We start from the raw sequence: 17,854 nt of genomic DNA on the forward strand, positions 1-17,854 counted from the left end.
TTCTAGAAGAAGTTTTAAGCTTGTTGCTGCATGACCTTGGGATTAAAAAAAAGATTTCTTATAACAACAATAGCATCAAAAACACACACACATGAAAGGGAAGATTGATAGATTGAATTTCAGTAAAATTAAGAACTACTTTTTATCAAAAGACACCATTAAGAAAGTAAAAACAAGAAAAATATTTGAAATATATCTGACAAGAGACCTGTATGCAGGATGTACAGAGAACTCCCACAAATAAATAGAAAAATGAAATAAATAGAAAAATGCAGATGACTCAGTAGAAGAAAATGGGCAAAGACTTAAACTGTTATTCCACAAAGGAGGATATCTAAATGGTTAATAAACACGTGAAAAGGTGTTCAGTATCATCATAGAAAAGCAAGTTAAAACTCCAGTGAGCTAACAAACACATGAAAAACTGCTCAACATCATTAGTCATTAGGAAAACGCAAATCAAAACCACAATGAGCTACCACTTCATATCCACTAAGATGGCTGTTAAAAAAAAAAAGAAAAGGAAAATATGTGTTGGCTAAGATGTAAAGAAATTGGAACCTTGCTGGGTTAGAAGCAGAATGGTTTCACCTCTGTGGAAAAACGGTTTGGTATTTCCTCAAAAAGTAAAATACAGAGTTACCATATGACCCTGCACTTCTACTCCTAAGTATATACTTAAAAGAACTAAAAACAGGGCCTAAAATAAGTATATGTGCATGTACTATTCACAATAATCAAGAAGTGGAAAGAACCCCGCCCGGTTGTTCCTCAGTGGATGGATGAATAAATAAATTATGATACATACATGTAATGAAACATTATTCATCCATAGAAAGGAGTGAAGTACTGATACATGCTAAGTGTGAATGAAAGAAGCCAGACACGAAAGGTTGCATATTGTATGATTCCATTTATATGAATTTCCAGAATAGATCAATCAGTAGATTATAGAGACCAAACACCATGGTTGCCAGAAGCTGAGGAGGGTGGGGTTGGGTGGGTATAGGGAAGAGCGATGGAGGAAAATTGATTAACGGATAAAGGGTTTTACTTTGAAGTGATGGAAATGTTTTAGAACTACATAGAGGTGGTACTTGGGGGTTCCCAGGTGGTGCTAGTGGTAAAGAACCCACCTGCCAGTGGTGCTGGGAAAACTGGTCAACCACGTATGAAAGAATGAAACTAGAACACTTTCTAACACCATACACAAAAATAAATTCAAAATGGATTAAAGATCTAAATGTAAGACCAGAGACTATAAAACTCTTAGAGGAAAACATAGGGAGAACACTCTCTGACATAAGTCATAGCAAGATCCTCTATGACCCATGTCCCAGAGTAATGAAAATTAAAACAAAAATAAACAAATAGGACCTAATTAAACTTAAAAGCTTTTGCACAATGAAGGAAACTATAAGCAAGGTGAACAGGCAGCCTTCAGAGTGGGAGAAAATAATAACAAATGAAACAACTGACAAAGAATTAATCTTCAAAATATATAAGCACTTCATATAGCTCAATACTAGAAAAACGAACAACCCAATCAAAAAGTGGGCAAAAGAACTAAACAGACATTTCTCCAAAGAAGACATGCAGATGGCTAATAAACGAAAAGATGCTCAACATCACTCATTATTAGAGAAATGCAAATCAGAACCACAATGAGGTATTAACTCAACGCTAGTCTGAATGGCCACCATCAAAAAGTCTACAAACAATAAATGCTGGAGAGAGTGTGGAGAAAAGGGAACCCTCTTACACTGTTGGTGGGAATGCAAACTGGTACAGCCACTATGGAGAACAGTGTGGAGATTCCTAAAAAAACTGAAAATAGAACTGCCATACAACCCAGCAATCCTACTGCTGGGCATACACACCGAGGAAACCAGAATTAAAAGAGACACGTGTACCCCAATGTTTGTTGGCAGCCTGTTTGCGATAGCTAGGACATGGAAGCAACCTAAATGTCCATCAGCAGACCAATAGATAAGGAAGTGGTGACACATATACACAATGGAATATTACTCAGCTATTAAAAGGAACGCATTTGAGTCAGTTCTAATGAGGTGGATGAAACTGGAGCCTATTGTACAGAGTGAAGTAAGTCAGAGAAACACCAACACTGTATATTAATGCATATATATGGCATTTAGAAGGACGGTAATGATGACCCTATATACAAGGCAGCAAAAGAGACACAGATGTCTTGAGAAAGAAGAATGGAGCTGGAGGAATCAACCTTCCTGACTTCAGATTATACTACAAAGCTACAGTCATAGGACAGTATGGTACTGGCACAAAAACAGAAATATAGACCAATGGAACAAGATAGAAAGCCCAGAAATAAACCCATGTACCTAGGGGTACCTTATTTTTGACAAAGGAGGCAAGAATATACAGTGGGGCAAAGACAGCCTCTTGAATAAATGGTGCTGGGAAAACATGACAGCTATATGTGAAAGCATGAAGTTAGAACACTTCCTCACACCATACACAAAGATAAACTCAAAATTAATTAAAGCCCTAAATGTAAGACCAGAAACTATAAAACTCTTAGAGGAAAACATAGGCAGAACACTTGATGACATAAATCAAAGCAAGATCCTCTGTGACCCATCTCCTAGAGTAACAGAAATAAAAACAAAAGTAAATAAGTGGGATCTGATTAAGCTTAAAAGCTTTTGCACAGCAAAGGAAATTATAAGCAAGGTAAGACAACCCTCAGAATGGGAGAAAATAATAGCAAATGAAACAACTGACAAAGGATTAATTTCCAAAATATACAAGCAGCTCATACAACTCAATGCCAGAAAAACAAACAACCTAATCAAAAAGTGGGGGAAAGACCTAAACAGACATTTCTCCAAAGAAGACATAGATATAGCTAACAAACAATGAAAAGATGCACAATATCGCTCATTATTAGAGAAATGCAAATCAAAACCACAATGAGATATCACCTCACACTGATCAGAATGTCCATCATCAAAAAGTCTACAAACAGTAAATGGTGGAGAGGGTGTGGAGAAAAGGGAACGCTCTTGCACTGTTGGTGGGAATGTAAATTGATACAGCCACTATGGAAGATGGTATGGAGATTCCTTATAAAACTAGGAATAAAACCACCATATGACCCAGCAATCCCACTCCTAGGCATATACCCTGAGGAAACCAAAATTGAAAAAGACACATGTATCCCATTGTTCACTGCAGCAGTATTTACAACAGCTAGAACATGGAAGCAACCTAGATGTCCATCGACAGATGAATGGATAAGGAAATTGTGGTACATGTATACAATGGAATGTTACTCAGCCATAAAAAGGAACACATTTGAGTCAGTTCTAATGAGGTGGATGAACCTAGAACCTATTATACAGAGTGAAGTGAGTCAGAACGAGAAAGATAAATACTGTGTTCTAATGCACATGTATGGAATCTATAAAAATGGTACTGAAGAATTTATTTACAAGGCAGCAATAGACATACAGAATAGACTCATGGACATGGGGAGAGGGGAGGAGAGGGTGAGATGTATGGGAAGAGTAACATGGGAACTTACATTACCATGTGTAAAGTAGATCAGCAATGGGAATTTGCTGTATGACTCAGGAAACTCAAACAGGGGCTCTGTGTCAACCTAGAGGGGTGGGTGGGGAGGGAGATGGGAAGGAGGTTCAAAAGGGAGGGGATATGTGTATACCTATGGCTGATTCATGTTGAGGTTTGACAGAAAACAACAAAATTCTGTAAAGCAGTTATCCTTCAATAAAAATTTTTTTAAAAAAGAGAGAGACACAGATGTAAAGAACAGACTTTTGGACCACGTGGGAGAAAGCGAGGGTGGGATGATTTGAGAGAATAGCATTGAAACGTGTATTACTGTATGTAAATAGATGACCAGTGCAAATTCAGTGCATGAAGCAGGGCACTCAAAGCTGGTGCTTTGGGACAACCCAGAGGGATGGGGTGGGGAGGGAGGTGGGTGGAGGGTTCAGGATGGGGGGACATATGTGCACCTGTAGCTGGTTCATGTCGATGTATGGCAAAAACCATAACAATGTTGTAAAGTAATTATCCTTCAATTAAAATAATTGGAAAAAAGAGAACCCGCCTGCTAATGCAGGAGACATAAGAGACGTAGGTTTGATCCCTGGGTCAGGAAGATCCCTTGGAGAAGGGCATGGCAACCCACTCCAGTACTCTTGCCTGGAGAATCCCATGGACAGAGAAGCCTGGTGGGCTACAGTCCGTAAGGTCACAAAGAGTCGGACACGACCAAAGTGGCTTAGCACGCACGCAGAGGTGGTGGTTGCGCTATATTGTGCATGAAGTAATTGCCACTGAGTTGTTCCCTTTAAAACAGTTAATTTCACCTTGTTAAGTTTTGTTTTTAAACTGTGAGGTATCATTATATATATGTTCACTAGAACTGGATAAAATTAAGGGGACTGTCATTTCTTAGTGTTGGTGAGGATGTGGAGCAACTGGAACCCTCTTGTCTTGCTGGTTGAAGTAGCTGGAACCCTCTTATCTTGCTGATTGAAGTGTCACTAAAGCTAAATAAACACATGCCCTCTTCTCAGCCCAGTATTCCACTCCAGCCTATATGCTGGAAAGAGAGGAGCACATGTGGCCACCAAGAGGCATGCCCAGAAAGGTTCTGAGCAGTTTTTACTTATGATAGACTAAAACTGTAAGCAACCTAAATGTCTACCAGAGTAGAATAGATGAATAAATTGTGCTGTATTCTTAGGTGGAATACTATAGAGCAATAAAAAGAATGAACACTGCTACACCACAATAAAGGTAAATTTCACAGAAACAGTGTTGAATGAAAGAAACCTGAGTTTGAAGAGTATATTATATTCTACTAAAGTCAAACTAATCTATGATGATAGATGTCAGAATAGCTTCTGCTGGGCAGGGATGGTCACGGTGGTTATTGATAGGGGAGCACAAGAGAGCCATTTAGGGAGCTGGGAATAAATCTTCTGTATCTTGATCTGAGTGGTAGTTACACAGATATTATATTATTATGTGGTGTATACATATTAATGCATAATATACATGTTACAAAATACCCAATCTGTGCACTTAAGATTTGTACACTTTATTGTCCTGCCTTAAAAAAAAAGCTAGAAAATTAAAACAAAAATGAGTCACCAGAGTAGGGAAGCAGTATAAAAGGGTGTTTGAGAGGTATAACGTTGTAGGTGAATATTTGAGAAGTGTAAGTTTGTAGAAACCTGGAATGGCAGTGAAATGGCAGGAGTTTGGATTCTGTTCTGTAACTCCACTAGATTCAAGGGAGGGCAATGACATAACGGAGCTGAGTTTTAGGGAAACAGGTCTTTGGAGATGTGCCTAGTGGACTGAGGACCGGTCCACAGGTGGGAAGGTATTGCAGTAGGACCTGAATTAGGTTGAAAATGGAAACTCTGAAGGAGGAAGACTTAGTGAGGCTGATGACTGATTGGTCAAGGACAATAAGGATGATGGGGCAAAGAGGACTGAGGCTCCACACGAGATGGCTGGAGAAACAATGGTCCAGAAACAGAATTAAGAAAGCCAGGTGCAGGGATCTGTTTTGGAACTAAAAGGATGAGTGGTTTCAAATGCTTTAATTGTGAAGTGGTGACAGGCAGTTGTGGGGCCCAGAAGAGCCGTCAGGGCTGGTGACAGAAATCTGAAAAGCAGATTTCACTCAGAAATCTGAAAAGAGATTATTTTGAGTAGATGAGATCCCTAAAAGAAGGAGAGATGCAGAGAGATTGTAGAAAGCCAGCCAGCCCTTAGAGAAGCAAAATGTGGTAGAGGAAGAAGAGACTGCAATTATGGATAGAACCAGGGTATCAGAAGAGAACCAGGATCATGTAAGCCAAATGAAGGTGGTTGGCGGGGCGGGGGGTGGGGGGTGTGACGATATAAAGGGAGAACATACAGAAGTAGGAGAGGAAAAGTAAAGATTGAGAATGTGATGGAGAGCAGGGATCATTGAGGGAACCTGGTCTTGGAAAAGGCAGGGGTAAACAAAGGCAAAGGCAGAGGACTTCTTGTAGGATGGCATTGCCTGTGAAGAGCCCAGGTGTGTGGACTCAGGTCACAGGAATTTGTCAGCATCTGCAGTGACTTCCTTTTGCAGTATTCCTTGCCCTCTAAGAGAAACCGAGGGTGACCCAGGGTTGAGAATGAGTGCGGCTACGGAAGCCAAGGAGTCCCAGGTATTGGACCAATTATGGGTTCCAGGCATAATCTTATTCTCTCTGAAAAGGATACAAAAGAAGTTTAAGATACCCCTCAAGCCCTCAGGATTTACACAGTGCAAGTAATTAATAGCAGAGAGCCAAAACAAACGTGAATAGGATGTCTTGAATCCTGACTTTGTTGTTTTTCATCTGTGTAGCTTTGGACAAGCTATGTTAATTAGTCTCTGCCTCTTTTTCCTCATCTGTTAAATGGGGACAATAATAATATCTGCTTTTGATTTTTTTCTGGAGATTAAACGACTTAATACAAGCAAGGTGCTTGGAACAATACCTGAACATAGCAAACATGTGATGAATGTTAACTGTGATCATGACAAAGCTGTAGGAGTTCACGCATGGAAAAAAATTAGTAAAGGCTAGAGCTGATGGGAAGGTTCTCTGGAGGAGTAAGGTTTTATTGGAGGCAATTCAGAGACTGATAAGAGGAAAGGAATTTTAGGTTTGGGGAAAACAGTGTGAGTAAAGTCTTAGATCAGTAGAACCATTGGCATTAGCCTGTGATTTGCTCGAACCAGATTTTTCCTGTTGAGGAGTAGTGGGAGTCGGAGTAGGATCAGAAGATGGGCAACTGATACTTGTCATAATAAAAGAAGTATGAGCAGGAGGAGTCAGAGTTCTTTGTGATTTTTTTTTTCCCTTGGCCTGTGACTTTGGGCAAGTTTCATCTCTTTTGACTGCAAGTTTCCTAATTCTTGAAATGGTCTGGATATATAAAATCCCTCGCAGCTCTAAAATCCCATGCCTCATATGTGAAATGATTTCTTTGATCCCGCGATCTGTGGGACGGCGTCTTGTGTGCGTGCAGTGGGAGCGAGCTTGTGGTTCTGGCCTCCCTGGTGCCAGTCTGTAGCCCAGTGAGCGATCAGCCCGCGTGGATACCATGCACTGCCTTTGGAAAATGCCACCACCATCTTGCCACCATTGGAGAATTGGGGCTCTCTGCAGGTGTATTTGTAATATGGAAAGAGCCCTTGGGTATTTCACTGCCAAATTATTTAGAGATAACTCTACTACTGTTCTCTTGAGGAGCCTCAAGTTTTATGGATACTTGCCTTGAAGAGGACCCTAAGGGCTAAGTGGGAGGAAAGGAACAGTCTTTGGCCTTTTAAGACAATTTCCTGGATAGTCTGTAGAGCTCACACAATGAAGGGGAGAAGCAGCAACACCGCACTACTAGAGCTTTCACAGGGAGACCCACCTGCTGTGGCCTTTATAACACTGTGGCTTTGACATTAGGGAGCCCCTTGTTCCCAGATGTGTATTTCAGTAACCTAGGGCTCTGTATAAACATACATGAAAATGGGTTTTTCAGATACCTTGCTCAGAAATCGTTGGCTCTAGTATGGCACTCCTTCAGGTTCTCTGTTGAGAAGGGAATTTGAACTGTGATTCAGTTCTCACTTCCTGCCCTTCTGGCGTGAGCCCAGCTCAGGGGCCTTTCTGCTGTCGTTCACCCTGCAAGGCTATATTGCCTCAGAGGAAAGTGTCTAAGATTCCGCCTCCACTTGCTTTCCTGTTGCTGAGTGGGAGGTACATGGAGCAATGTCTGCCCTCTCCTTGAAGAAAATTGCTTTGTGATTTTCTCTGGCATGAGCTTGGTCATCAGCTTGGTCTGGACTTTTATCCCAGACCGATTTTTACAAAACTTTGTGAATTGAAAAAGAACTTGAAACAAAAGAGCCGAAGCCCATGGAAGTGCTTTTATGCTATTTGTTGTGCCTCCAAAGTTTTGAAGGGTTTAGTGTTTTCAGAAGCTGAAATGTGAAAAGAGTGACAGTTTGCCCTTGTGCGGTCCTAGGAAGAAGACAACTTGAGCATAGATGTGCACCTCTGGGTCATGTTAAATATCCTCATTTACTTAGAATAGACGTTCCTTGAGAGTATGGAATATACCTTTTTTTAAAATGTTGTCTATAAGAAAATCTTTTATGTTTTTTATTAAAGTATAGTTGCTGTACAATATTATATAAGTTACAGGTATATAATTTTGTGATTCACAATTTTTAAAGGTTATATTCCATTTATAGTTATTATAAAATATTGGCTACATTCCCTGTGTTGTCCTTTATATCCTTGTAGCTTACTTTATACCTAATAGTTTGTACCTCTCCATCCCTATATTACCCCCCTTTCCTCCCCTTTCCTCACTGGTAACCACTAGTTTGGGCTTCCCTGGTGGCTCAGTGGTAAAGAATCCACTTGCCAATACAGGAGGCATGGGTTCAATCCATGGGTCGGGAAGGTTCCCTGGAGAAGGAAATGACAACCCACTCCAATATTCTTGCCTGGGAAATCCCATGGACAGAGGTGCCTGGCAGGCTACATTCCGTGAGGTCGCAAAAGAGTTGGACACGAATTAGCAACTAAACAACGAACCAGTGATTTCTTCTCTATATCTGTGAGTCTGCTTCTTTTTTGTTATATTCTCTAGTCTGTTGTCATTTTTAGATCCCACATACAGTGATAGCATATAGTATTTGTATTTGCCTGACTTTCTTCACTTAAACATAGAGGGTATGGAATGTATCTTTGGAGTTGGTCCCTGATGGTGAGTTGTGTCGAAAGTGAAAGTGAAGTTGCTCAGACTCTTTGCGACCCCATGGACCCCAGGCTCCTCCGTCCATGGGATTTTCTAGGCAAGAGTACTGGAGTGGGTTGCCTTTTCCTTCTCCAGGGAACTTTCTGACCCAGGGATTGAACCCAGGTCTCCCGACTGTAGACAGACTCTTTACCGTCTGAGCCACCAGGGGAGTAGTATCTAAGTCAGTGATAAAAACTAGCAATCCAGAAGACCCCCATGTTTTGATCTCCTTGGCTGCTCATTCCCCTGGGGGGTGGTTATGAACATTGCCTTGTCCGTTCGTGCCACAGATTTTCTGAAGAGAAAAATAACCGTGTCATAGAAGAAACTACATGTTGCGAAGACTGTGAATAGAGGTTGAGCGTGAGGTGGTTTGGTCTGGCCTCCTTTTAGAGTAGTGATTGATTAATGCGGTCTGTGTTGCTGTTTCTTCCAGAGCTGACCTGTCCTGGACGCAGCATAACTAACGAAGCTGCTGCAGGATGAGAAGATGGCAGCGCGGCTGCTCGCACCACCAGGCCCTGATAGTTTCAAGCCTTTCACCCCTGAGTCACTGGCAAACATCGAGAGGCGCATCGCCGAGAGCAAGCTCAAGAAGCCACCCAAGGCCGATGGCAGTCATCGGGAGGACGATGAGGACAGCAAGCCCAAGCCAAACAGTGACCTGGAGGCAGGGAAGAGTTTGCCTTTCATCTATGGGGACATCCCACAAGGCTTGGTCGCGGTTCCCCTGGAGGACTTTGACCCATACTATTTGACGCAGAAAGTGAGTTGGAGGAGAAGGAGCAGCAGCTTCAGATCCCCTTTTCCTAACAGGCTTAGGGGAGATGGGGAGAAAGAGTTGTGTCTCTTTGCCAGAGTTTGGATAAGTAGTTAAACTTTTGTTTCAGTTCCGGTTTATGGGGGTTCTTTTTTGTTTTAATTGCTACCAAGAGTCATTTGTGGGTCTTGGCACTTCTCAGTCTGTTAATAAGACTTCTGTTTTTGGCTCCATGTCAAATCAGAAAAAGATTTATTTAAAAAAAAAGGGGGGTTACATAAATGAAATGGGGACTGTTTGATATAGTCAAGAAAAATTGGCATACTGAGAGATGGTACAGCCCTGTAGAATCTTGCTCACACACACATTCAGAATCCTATCTTTAAATATAAAAATGATATTGCAGTATCGACAGAGCCTATTGTTAATGTAATAGAGATGAATTTGTACTCTAACCTCGCCTCCTTTGTGACATTAGATCATAACCACCGGGGACAGGAATAGAATAGAGTAAACCAAACTGGGCCAGTGAGAAGGCCAGGTCTTTGGCCTTGTTACACGTTGTCTGAGTTCCACCAGCACTGATTCTTAACATGAGAATCAGTTCTGTTATTCCTGCTAGCAGGGAATGTGAGTGAAAGAAATACTGATCTTCATTTGGCCAAGAGTTACAAATTTCCCTAACATATTTGACCAAACTTTGGGTTTCTTTTTTTGGGGGGGGGGGTTTCTTTCTCATGATTATCTTTTGAAACTAAGCAACAAGTGAAGAAGCAAAGCCCCCAGTTAATCCAAAAGCCAAGTAGTTAGCCATAAATGCTAAAGCCTGACATCAGATAGCATGTTAGAGATCCCTCATTTGACAGGTGTCATTGAAAGAATTAAATCCATAGGTGTTTCCAGATGAAGGGGAAAAGGACTTTGTGTAATTATATATTTACAAATATAAAGCTTAACTGCCTTTATTAACCAAACTGCCTTCTAAACTGACCTTAACTAAAATTGCCTTTCAGTCTCAGTTTGGGAAGAAATTTCTGTTTCTTTGTCTTAACAACTGGCCAGAAGTAAGACTCGAGGTGAACAGATCTCTTGATTAAGCTATAGTTGTGGAGGCATCTTAGTTCCGAGTGGCAAAAACAGTTGAGTAATTGTCTACACAAAATGACCCTTCACCTGCTCACTTCTCTTGCAGCTCAGAACAGCTATCTACTGGGAATAAAGCAGAATTGGTAGCCTATAACTTCTACTGGGAAATTTAGAAAGTTTAAGGAACAAAACATCATATGATATAAAAATGTACTAGATTAGAAGAAATCCTTGCTCTATCATAATTCACCATGTTTATTATTTATAGTTATCTTTTTAGTATGTGTGTTTTTTAAGCTGCCACAAATAGTTCATGGTGGGGGGAAGTAGTAAATAAAGAAAAAATCTTCTCAAAACTAGTTCATGTCCTTTAGCAAGTCACTTCACCACTCTGCCTAAATGTCTCATAGACGTGGTAGAAACTGAGAGGTTGAATAAGACCTCTAAGGACTTGGTCAAGTGTCAAATTCTGGGGCTAAGTTTTCATAAAGTGTCTTTGATTTCCTTGTTTACTTCTCCCTCTTTTAAAATCTAAAGTTTTAATCTGGCCTTTGCTGAATAGGGGTAGGTGGGTGAGGAAGGAGACAAGGTTTAAATATCTGGGTTAGTGAATAAGGAAACATGGAATCTTAGGCTGTTTTCAGAAGAATATTTTGTTGATTGTAAAATTTTGAAATATTTTAAGATATATTTCCCTCCTCTTTCCTGCTCTTGCATCCATAGTCATAGTAGAACTTTTTCAGAAAATACTCCTATGGCAATAAAGTGAAAGTCCAACTCTTTGCAACCCCATGGACTGTAGACTCCCAGACTCCCCTGACCGGGATTTTCCAGGCAAGAGTACTGGAGTGGGTTGCCATTTCCTTCTCCAGGGGATCTTGCCGACCCAGGGATTGAACCTGGGTCTCCCGCATTGCAGGCAGACGCTTTACCCTCTGAGCCACCAGAGAAGCCTTATGGCAATAAACTGATAGGTAAGGCCCTTTGGACCCTGGCCTTTCAGGTGGCTAAAACCTCTTTACTTTTATTTGAACTATTTGTTTTTCCAACTCAAATACAAATTAAATTTCGTCTTCTTAAAACTAGAGAGCTAGGTTCATTGTCAGAACCTAGTTTTCCTTGGCATGCCTTTTCCCCTGGTTCCTGCCCTGTAGACAACCTCTTTTCATTCCCAATGCCTTAGACTTGAGTGGTGCTAACTTGGAAGTGAGGACCCAAAGACAGTGGGTCTCTGGCCCTAATGGCTACCCTGTTTTGGGTAGGCCAGATGTTAATGGCAGTCCAGTAGGGGACTGACTCTTCATGATAGGAAATCTGATTTTGGCCTTTGGCCTCACCACAGGGTAAATAGTTTATGGAAAGGATAACTTTAATTGTGTTTTTAAAATTCTTTAAAAAAAAACAAAACTGAAATACACCACCATGCAGAAAAGTTCTTAAAATATAAATGCTTTTATATATATATAAAATATAAATGCTTAGTTTATGATTATTATAAAGCAAATAAACACCCATGACAAGAGAGAGCATTAGTAGCACTTCAGAGGTATTAATTTTATTTTTAAATAAGGACTTTTTCAGTTGATTAAAGAAATAGGCTTGTTTAAATTCACTTGCATATCTTCACCAGCATTACTAATACTTCTTACTAAATAGGCCTTTCACTGGGCTGGATTAGCAAGGTCTCCCCTATGAGGAAGCACACTGGGAATCAACCCACAAACCAAAACATCCTGAGAGGAGAAATGACCTTAAGTAAGGACATTCTTTCTGTTTGTTTCTCAAGGGCTGCCTTAAGTAATTCTTGCAAAGTAAAATCTCTTTTCTTTGCTTAATGCTACAAATGGATTTCTTAAATTTTTTCTTTTTGGTTCTCGTTTTCTACCTCATTGATCATTTTTGGGACTCATGGAAACTGGTTTCTCATTTCCTTCTCTCTTTATTTTAGAGGATGAAGGAAAACTAGTTCCCTATTAGTAAAGTTCTGGTTTCATCCATTGTAGACTTTACAGTGTCCAGGGACACAGGGCCATGAGATATGTGTTTCCCATTTTCAAGGTACTGTTGTACAAGCTGGCCCTGGTATGAGCTGTCGTGAGTTACGTGGGGCCCTGAACAGTGGTATTCATGGAACTTTTCACCTGACTTCCCCAGATGGTCCTCCACAATCCAGATCACCCTTTCCTTGAATTGTCTCAGACCTCCCGGTGCTACAACATATTCTTCACTTCTTGGTACTTTGTTTGGATGTCTCCGTTCTTTGACTTTCTTGTTTTTCAAGTGTTACCTGCAAATAATTGAATTTAAAGGACATTTAAACTTTTAAATGTATTTAATATTAAAAATAGGTAATATAAGGACTTTCCTGGTGATCCAGTGGTTAAGACTTCATGCTCCCACTGCAGGGGGTGCGGGTTTGATCCTTGGCTGGGAAACTGAGATCCCATAAGCCGTGTGCTGTAGCCAAAAAATAAAAATAAAATAGGTAATATGTTTCCATGGTTAAAAGTTCAGTAAAAGCTATTCAGTAAAGAAGACCTCAGTAAAAAGTCTCCCGTTTATACCCATCTCTCATCTGTGCATGTCCTGCCTCCCTGAACAGGTAAGCACTGTTAGTAGTATCTTCCAGAGTTTCTTTACACAGTATGGTGGTGGTGGTTTAGTCACTAAATCGTGTCCAACTCTTGTGACCCCATGGACTGTATGTAGCCTGCTAGGCTCCTCTGTCCATGGAATTCTCCAGGCAAGAATCCTGGAATGGGTAGCCATTTCCTTCTCCAGGGGATCTTACTGACCCAGGAATTGAACCCAGGTCTCCTGCATTGCAGGCAGGTTCTTTACTGACTGAGCTATGAGGGAAGCTATTTATAACAGTATATGTACAAGCAAAAACAAACAAGTTATTTTTAGGAACTTGAACTGACGTGAATGCCTTTGTTCTTGGTTTTCTTTCTGTTATTTTTTAAAGTCAATTAAAGTCTTAATTTTGTTATTTGTTTTCCCTTCTTTCATACTGTAGAATCTTAAGTTTTAACAGGGTAAATTTTCAGTTCATTTCTCCCCTTCCACACTTTCTTTAGTGAATCAAACCAAGGACTTTTTCTCTGTTGCTCCTAGTCTTTCTGTCTTCACTACAAACTATACTCTCCAATTCTTAATAATAACTTGTTGAATTTTTAAAAATTATTTATTTTCTGTATAGTGAGTGGTTAAATGACTCTTGATTTTTTTGTTTTATGAAATATTATGCAAAGTTAAAAAGAATGGGCCATGTTTGCTTATAGCAATTTGTTGAATTTTAAACGGCCTTGTATATTTCTAAGAGCTGTCTTAAGTTGGCAGCAAGAAAATCTATGGATTAAGTTGAAAGAAGGCCTTCAGAGTTAGCTTCTACTCTTTCTCCTGTTCCTGAAAACCAGTGACTGTTATGTGTATCCTTTTTGTTCAGTGGATATGCTGTCTTGTAAGAAAGTCCTATAAACAAAAATCCAAATTATAGGATTGATTATGTGCTTTTAAATAGGGTACATACCTATTGCATTAAAAAAGTACATATGGTCTCCTAAAGTTCAGTTTACCTTCAAGTTTTCATGTCTGTCTTTTCTTGCAAATTGGAGTCAACCTAGAATCATAGAAAATTAGAATATGGTGGCCTTAGACATCATCTAGTTCAGCCTCCTCATTTTATAAGTTTAATAATGTAAAATAACTTTGTCAAAAGCCAGTGCCTCCTGTCAGTTTGTTACAATGTGTTTCTAGTTTTCCACTTTTCTAATTTTTCATTAATTGACCTTCTGTCTCAGTTGGTTCGGTTCTTCTGAAACTGGACGTGCACATATGGAGATGGGCTGGGGGACCTGCTTTTTCACTCACATCCCTGATGATTCCTGTGGTGTAATAGCCCTTCTTAGCATGGGCCCTAAGAAGGCCATGCTTCTCAGGGAAAGGAGGTCTGTGTGTTAGCTCCATTGTTTTACCTTCTCAAGTGAAGGAGCTCTACGTAGTCTGGTAGCCCTGGACAATTTGTTCAAGAGACTTGGGCTCAGTATCAGTATTGCTACCACTGTTCAGCTATACCTGTAATTTGGAGGGAATTTATTTAACCAGAGCTTCCCTGGTGGCTCAGACCATAAAGAATCTGCCTGCAATGCAGGAGACTCAGGTTCAATCCCTGGGTCAGGAAGATCCCCTGGAGAAGGGAATAGCTACCCACTCCTATATTCATGCCTGGAGAACTCCCTGGACAGAGGAGCCTGGCAGGCTACAGTCCGTAGAGTCAGACAAGACTGAGCGACTAACATACGACACTTTTACTTAACCTACGTCTTCACATTTTTTTACTTTCAAAGGAAAATTATCTTTCCTTTCAATTATCAATCCCCGAGCTTACCAGCAGAATGGTGCAGTGAAAAGAGTACCTACTGGGAATATAAAAACCTTCATTTTAGTTCTGCCTTTGCCCCTTGTCTGCCCTTGGCCAAATCACTTAAATTCTCTGGGCTTCAGTTTCCTTGTCTGTAATATCTGCAAGGTAAGAGTGGGCAACTAGACATCCATTTTACATGTATGCCTATCATATATGTTTACTGTAGCAAGCTATTGTGTTTCCCTAGTGTCCTCCCTGCCTTCTGGTCTTCATTCCCTCCTCTTGGAATATACTCTGTCCTTTAACTTCACCTTGTGACACTCTCCCGATTCATCCAGGCCTAGCCCTGAAGCCTCTTCTTCCTAATAGCCTAACTTGATTCTTTACATTGAAACTGATTTCTCCTCCTGACACATTAAGATCTCAGCCCTGTGTTTGATAAGAAGTGGTTTTTAGGTTTAACTTCCAGTACTTTGGCCACCTGATGCAAAGAGCCAACTCACTGAAAAAGACCCTGATGCTGGGAAAGATTGAGGGCAGGAGGCAAAGGGGACAACAGAGGATGAGATGGTTGGATGGTATCACTGACTCAATGGACATGAGTTTGAGCAAACTCTGGGAGATAGTGAAGGACAGGGAAGCCTGGTGTGCTGTAGTCCATGGGGTCTCAAAGAGTCAGACATGACTGAGCAACTGAACAACAGGTTAGGTATGGCAGGGCCTCCGTTCCCAGCAACGTTGACAGTTTTCTCCTTACCTCACTAGTATTAGTGCCATCAGCTTCCTCAAATGAAGAACTGTTAAGGCTCTCACGCACACAGACCCATGAGCTCCTGGCAGAAAATCCTTGCTGAATCTAGTTTCACACACTTTCAACAGGTGTGCAGAGCAGAGACGGTTAAAGGAGAGTATGTTCATTACGTGTGATTTGAAATATTGCTAATATGATATTAACATTGCCTGTTTTTGCATAATAAGCCTGCTGCTGCTGCTAAGTCGCTTCAGTTGTGTCCGACTCTGTGTGATCCCATAAACGGCAGCCCAACAGGCTCCCCCATCCCTGGGATTCTCCAGGCAAGAACACTGGAGTGGGTTGCCATTTCCTTCTCCAATACATGAAAGTGAAAAGTGAAAGTGAAGTCGCTCAGTCCTGTCCGACTCCCAGCGATCCCATGGACTTCAGCCTACCAGGCTCCTCCGTCCGTGGGGTTTTCCAGGCAAGAGTACTGGAGTGGGGTGCCATTGTCTACTCCAATAATAAGCCTAGATGCTGCTTTCCGTTTTAAATAAAAATTAGATGTTTTAAAACTTTGTTTTAAAAAACTGTTTTGCAACAATATAAAAAAACAAAATGTTTCCATTATTTTATTCACCAAATCAAATTGAGGCAAATGCTTGTGAGCCAGTGGCTGGAAGGCCATTATAAGGGTGATGGGTTAATGACATTCATATACAGAGTTCTTTCCTATTCTATGAGTATGATTATCTAGATGGAAAGGAACTTAAGCATTCTTAAATCACATTCCTCTTTTATAGCTTTAGTAATAGACCAGAAGTTGGGAAACCTTGTTTCTAATCCCATTTCCACTTGATTCTGGAGAATCTCCGGCATGTCACTTAACCATTCAGCATCTCAGTTTCCCTAATCTGGAAGATTAAAATTATGCTAATAACTAAGCTCCCAGGTATCCTACAGTGCTGTTGTGAAGAATATTTCTTGCCTACCCAGTACAAAACAAAACAGCCTATTGTACCAGCCCTGCTTCATTTTTCTCCATTATATACCTAGCATACGATATATTTGTTTGTTTGTTCATCCTCTTGTAAGCTCATTAGCCAGAGCAGTGTGTTCATGCCCTGTAGTAAGTGTTCAACCCGTATCTGTTAAAGGAATGAGTTAGTCTTATGAGGTAATGCATATGAAAACACAATGTACTTTTCTAAGTGCTTTGACCATGAAAGGGTACATCATGGGTTTTTTTTTTTCCCCAAATGAAAAGTTTTCCCATCTACCAAACTAAATGGAACTCTCCGGGGGAAAAGACCGATTACCAGCGTATCTTTTCCTTTCCTGAAGAATTAGTTTCCTTTAGGGGCTGAACAAGTAGATCAGGAAATAGGTTTCCTGATATTTTAGAGATTTTGGAGGGCTGAACTACTGTTACATGCCACCAGTCTGACCTTTCCTCTTGTAGAGCCTTAGAATGAGGAGCGATGTCATCAAGAGACCACTAGGTGATGGCCTCCACCTAGTGCTCTTCTTGATTTATTGGTCTCAAGTCTTTATTATACAAAGGATGTAATTTCCTGAATATTCTAAGTTGTTCTGTCCCGTCTTCTTTTATTGTTTGGCTGCTTTCTTGGCCGTGGGAGTTGTGCTACCCTCCCAGTATTAACTGACTCTAACGGAAATGAGAGAAACTGACGTGGAATATATATTAGTTTGGGTTGTCTCATATAAAATATGATCTGTTTATTCAGTCATTACTTCTTGAGTACTTCCTCTGTGTGAGGCCTTGGGGGTATTGGGTTTGCTTGTGGGAAACAAAGATTAATAAAGTCGGTTTTTACCCTTCTGTAGCTTATAACATAATAGTGTGTAGTGTGATATCACTTTTGATAGGGGGCCTCAGAACAGGCCTTATTTACTTCATAGTAGGAATAATGTTTGGATTAGGGTTTGGATTTTAGAAATGAGAGATAGACTGTAACATTATAGGCAGAGAGAAGAATATGAACAAAGACTCAGAAACCAGGGCATAGGACAGTGTAAGAGAAAGTGGACTCGT

General features: G+C 40.6%; 1 protein-coding gene across 7 annotated transcripts in view; it reads left to right on the top strand.

Annotated features, from left to right (window-relative positions):
• Positions 1 to 17,854, top strand: part of SCN8A (sodium voltage-gated channel alpha subunit 8) — a 197,048-nt gene that overhangs the window by 63,140 nt on the left and 116,054 nt on the right. For all 7 annotated transcript variants that reach the window (XM_027542915.1, XM_027542916.1, XM_027542918.1 and 4 more), the window contains exon 2: positions 9,290 to 9,619. In XM_027542915.1, coding sequence (XP_027398716.1) covers positions 9,344 to 9,619 — 276 coding nt within the window. In that variant the 5' untranslated portion in view covers positions 9,290 to 9,343. The remainder of the gene's footprint in view (positions 1 to 9,289; positions 9,620 to 17,854) is intronic.

This window comes from Bos indicus x Bos taurus, chromosome 5 (genome assembly GCF_003369695.1).
Source record: "Bos indicus x Bos taurus breed Angus x Brahman F1 hybrid chromosome 5, Bos_hybrid_MaternalHap_v2.0, whole genome shotgun sequence".
Taxonomy (NCBI): domain Eukaryota; kingdom Metazoa; phylum Chordata; class Mammalia; order Artiodactyla; family Bovidae; genus Bos; species Bos indicus x Bos taurus.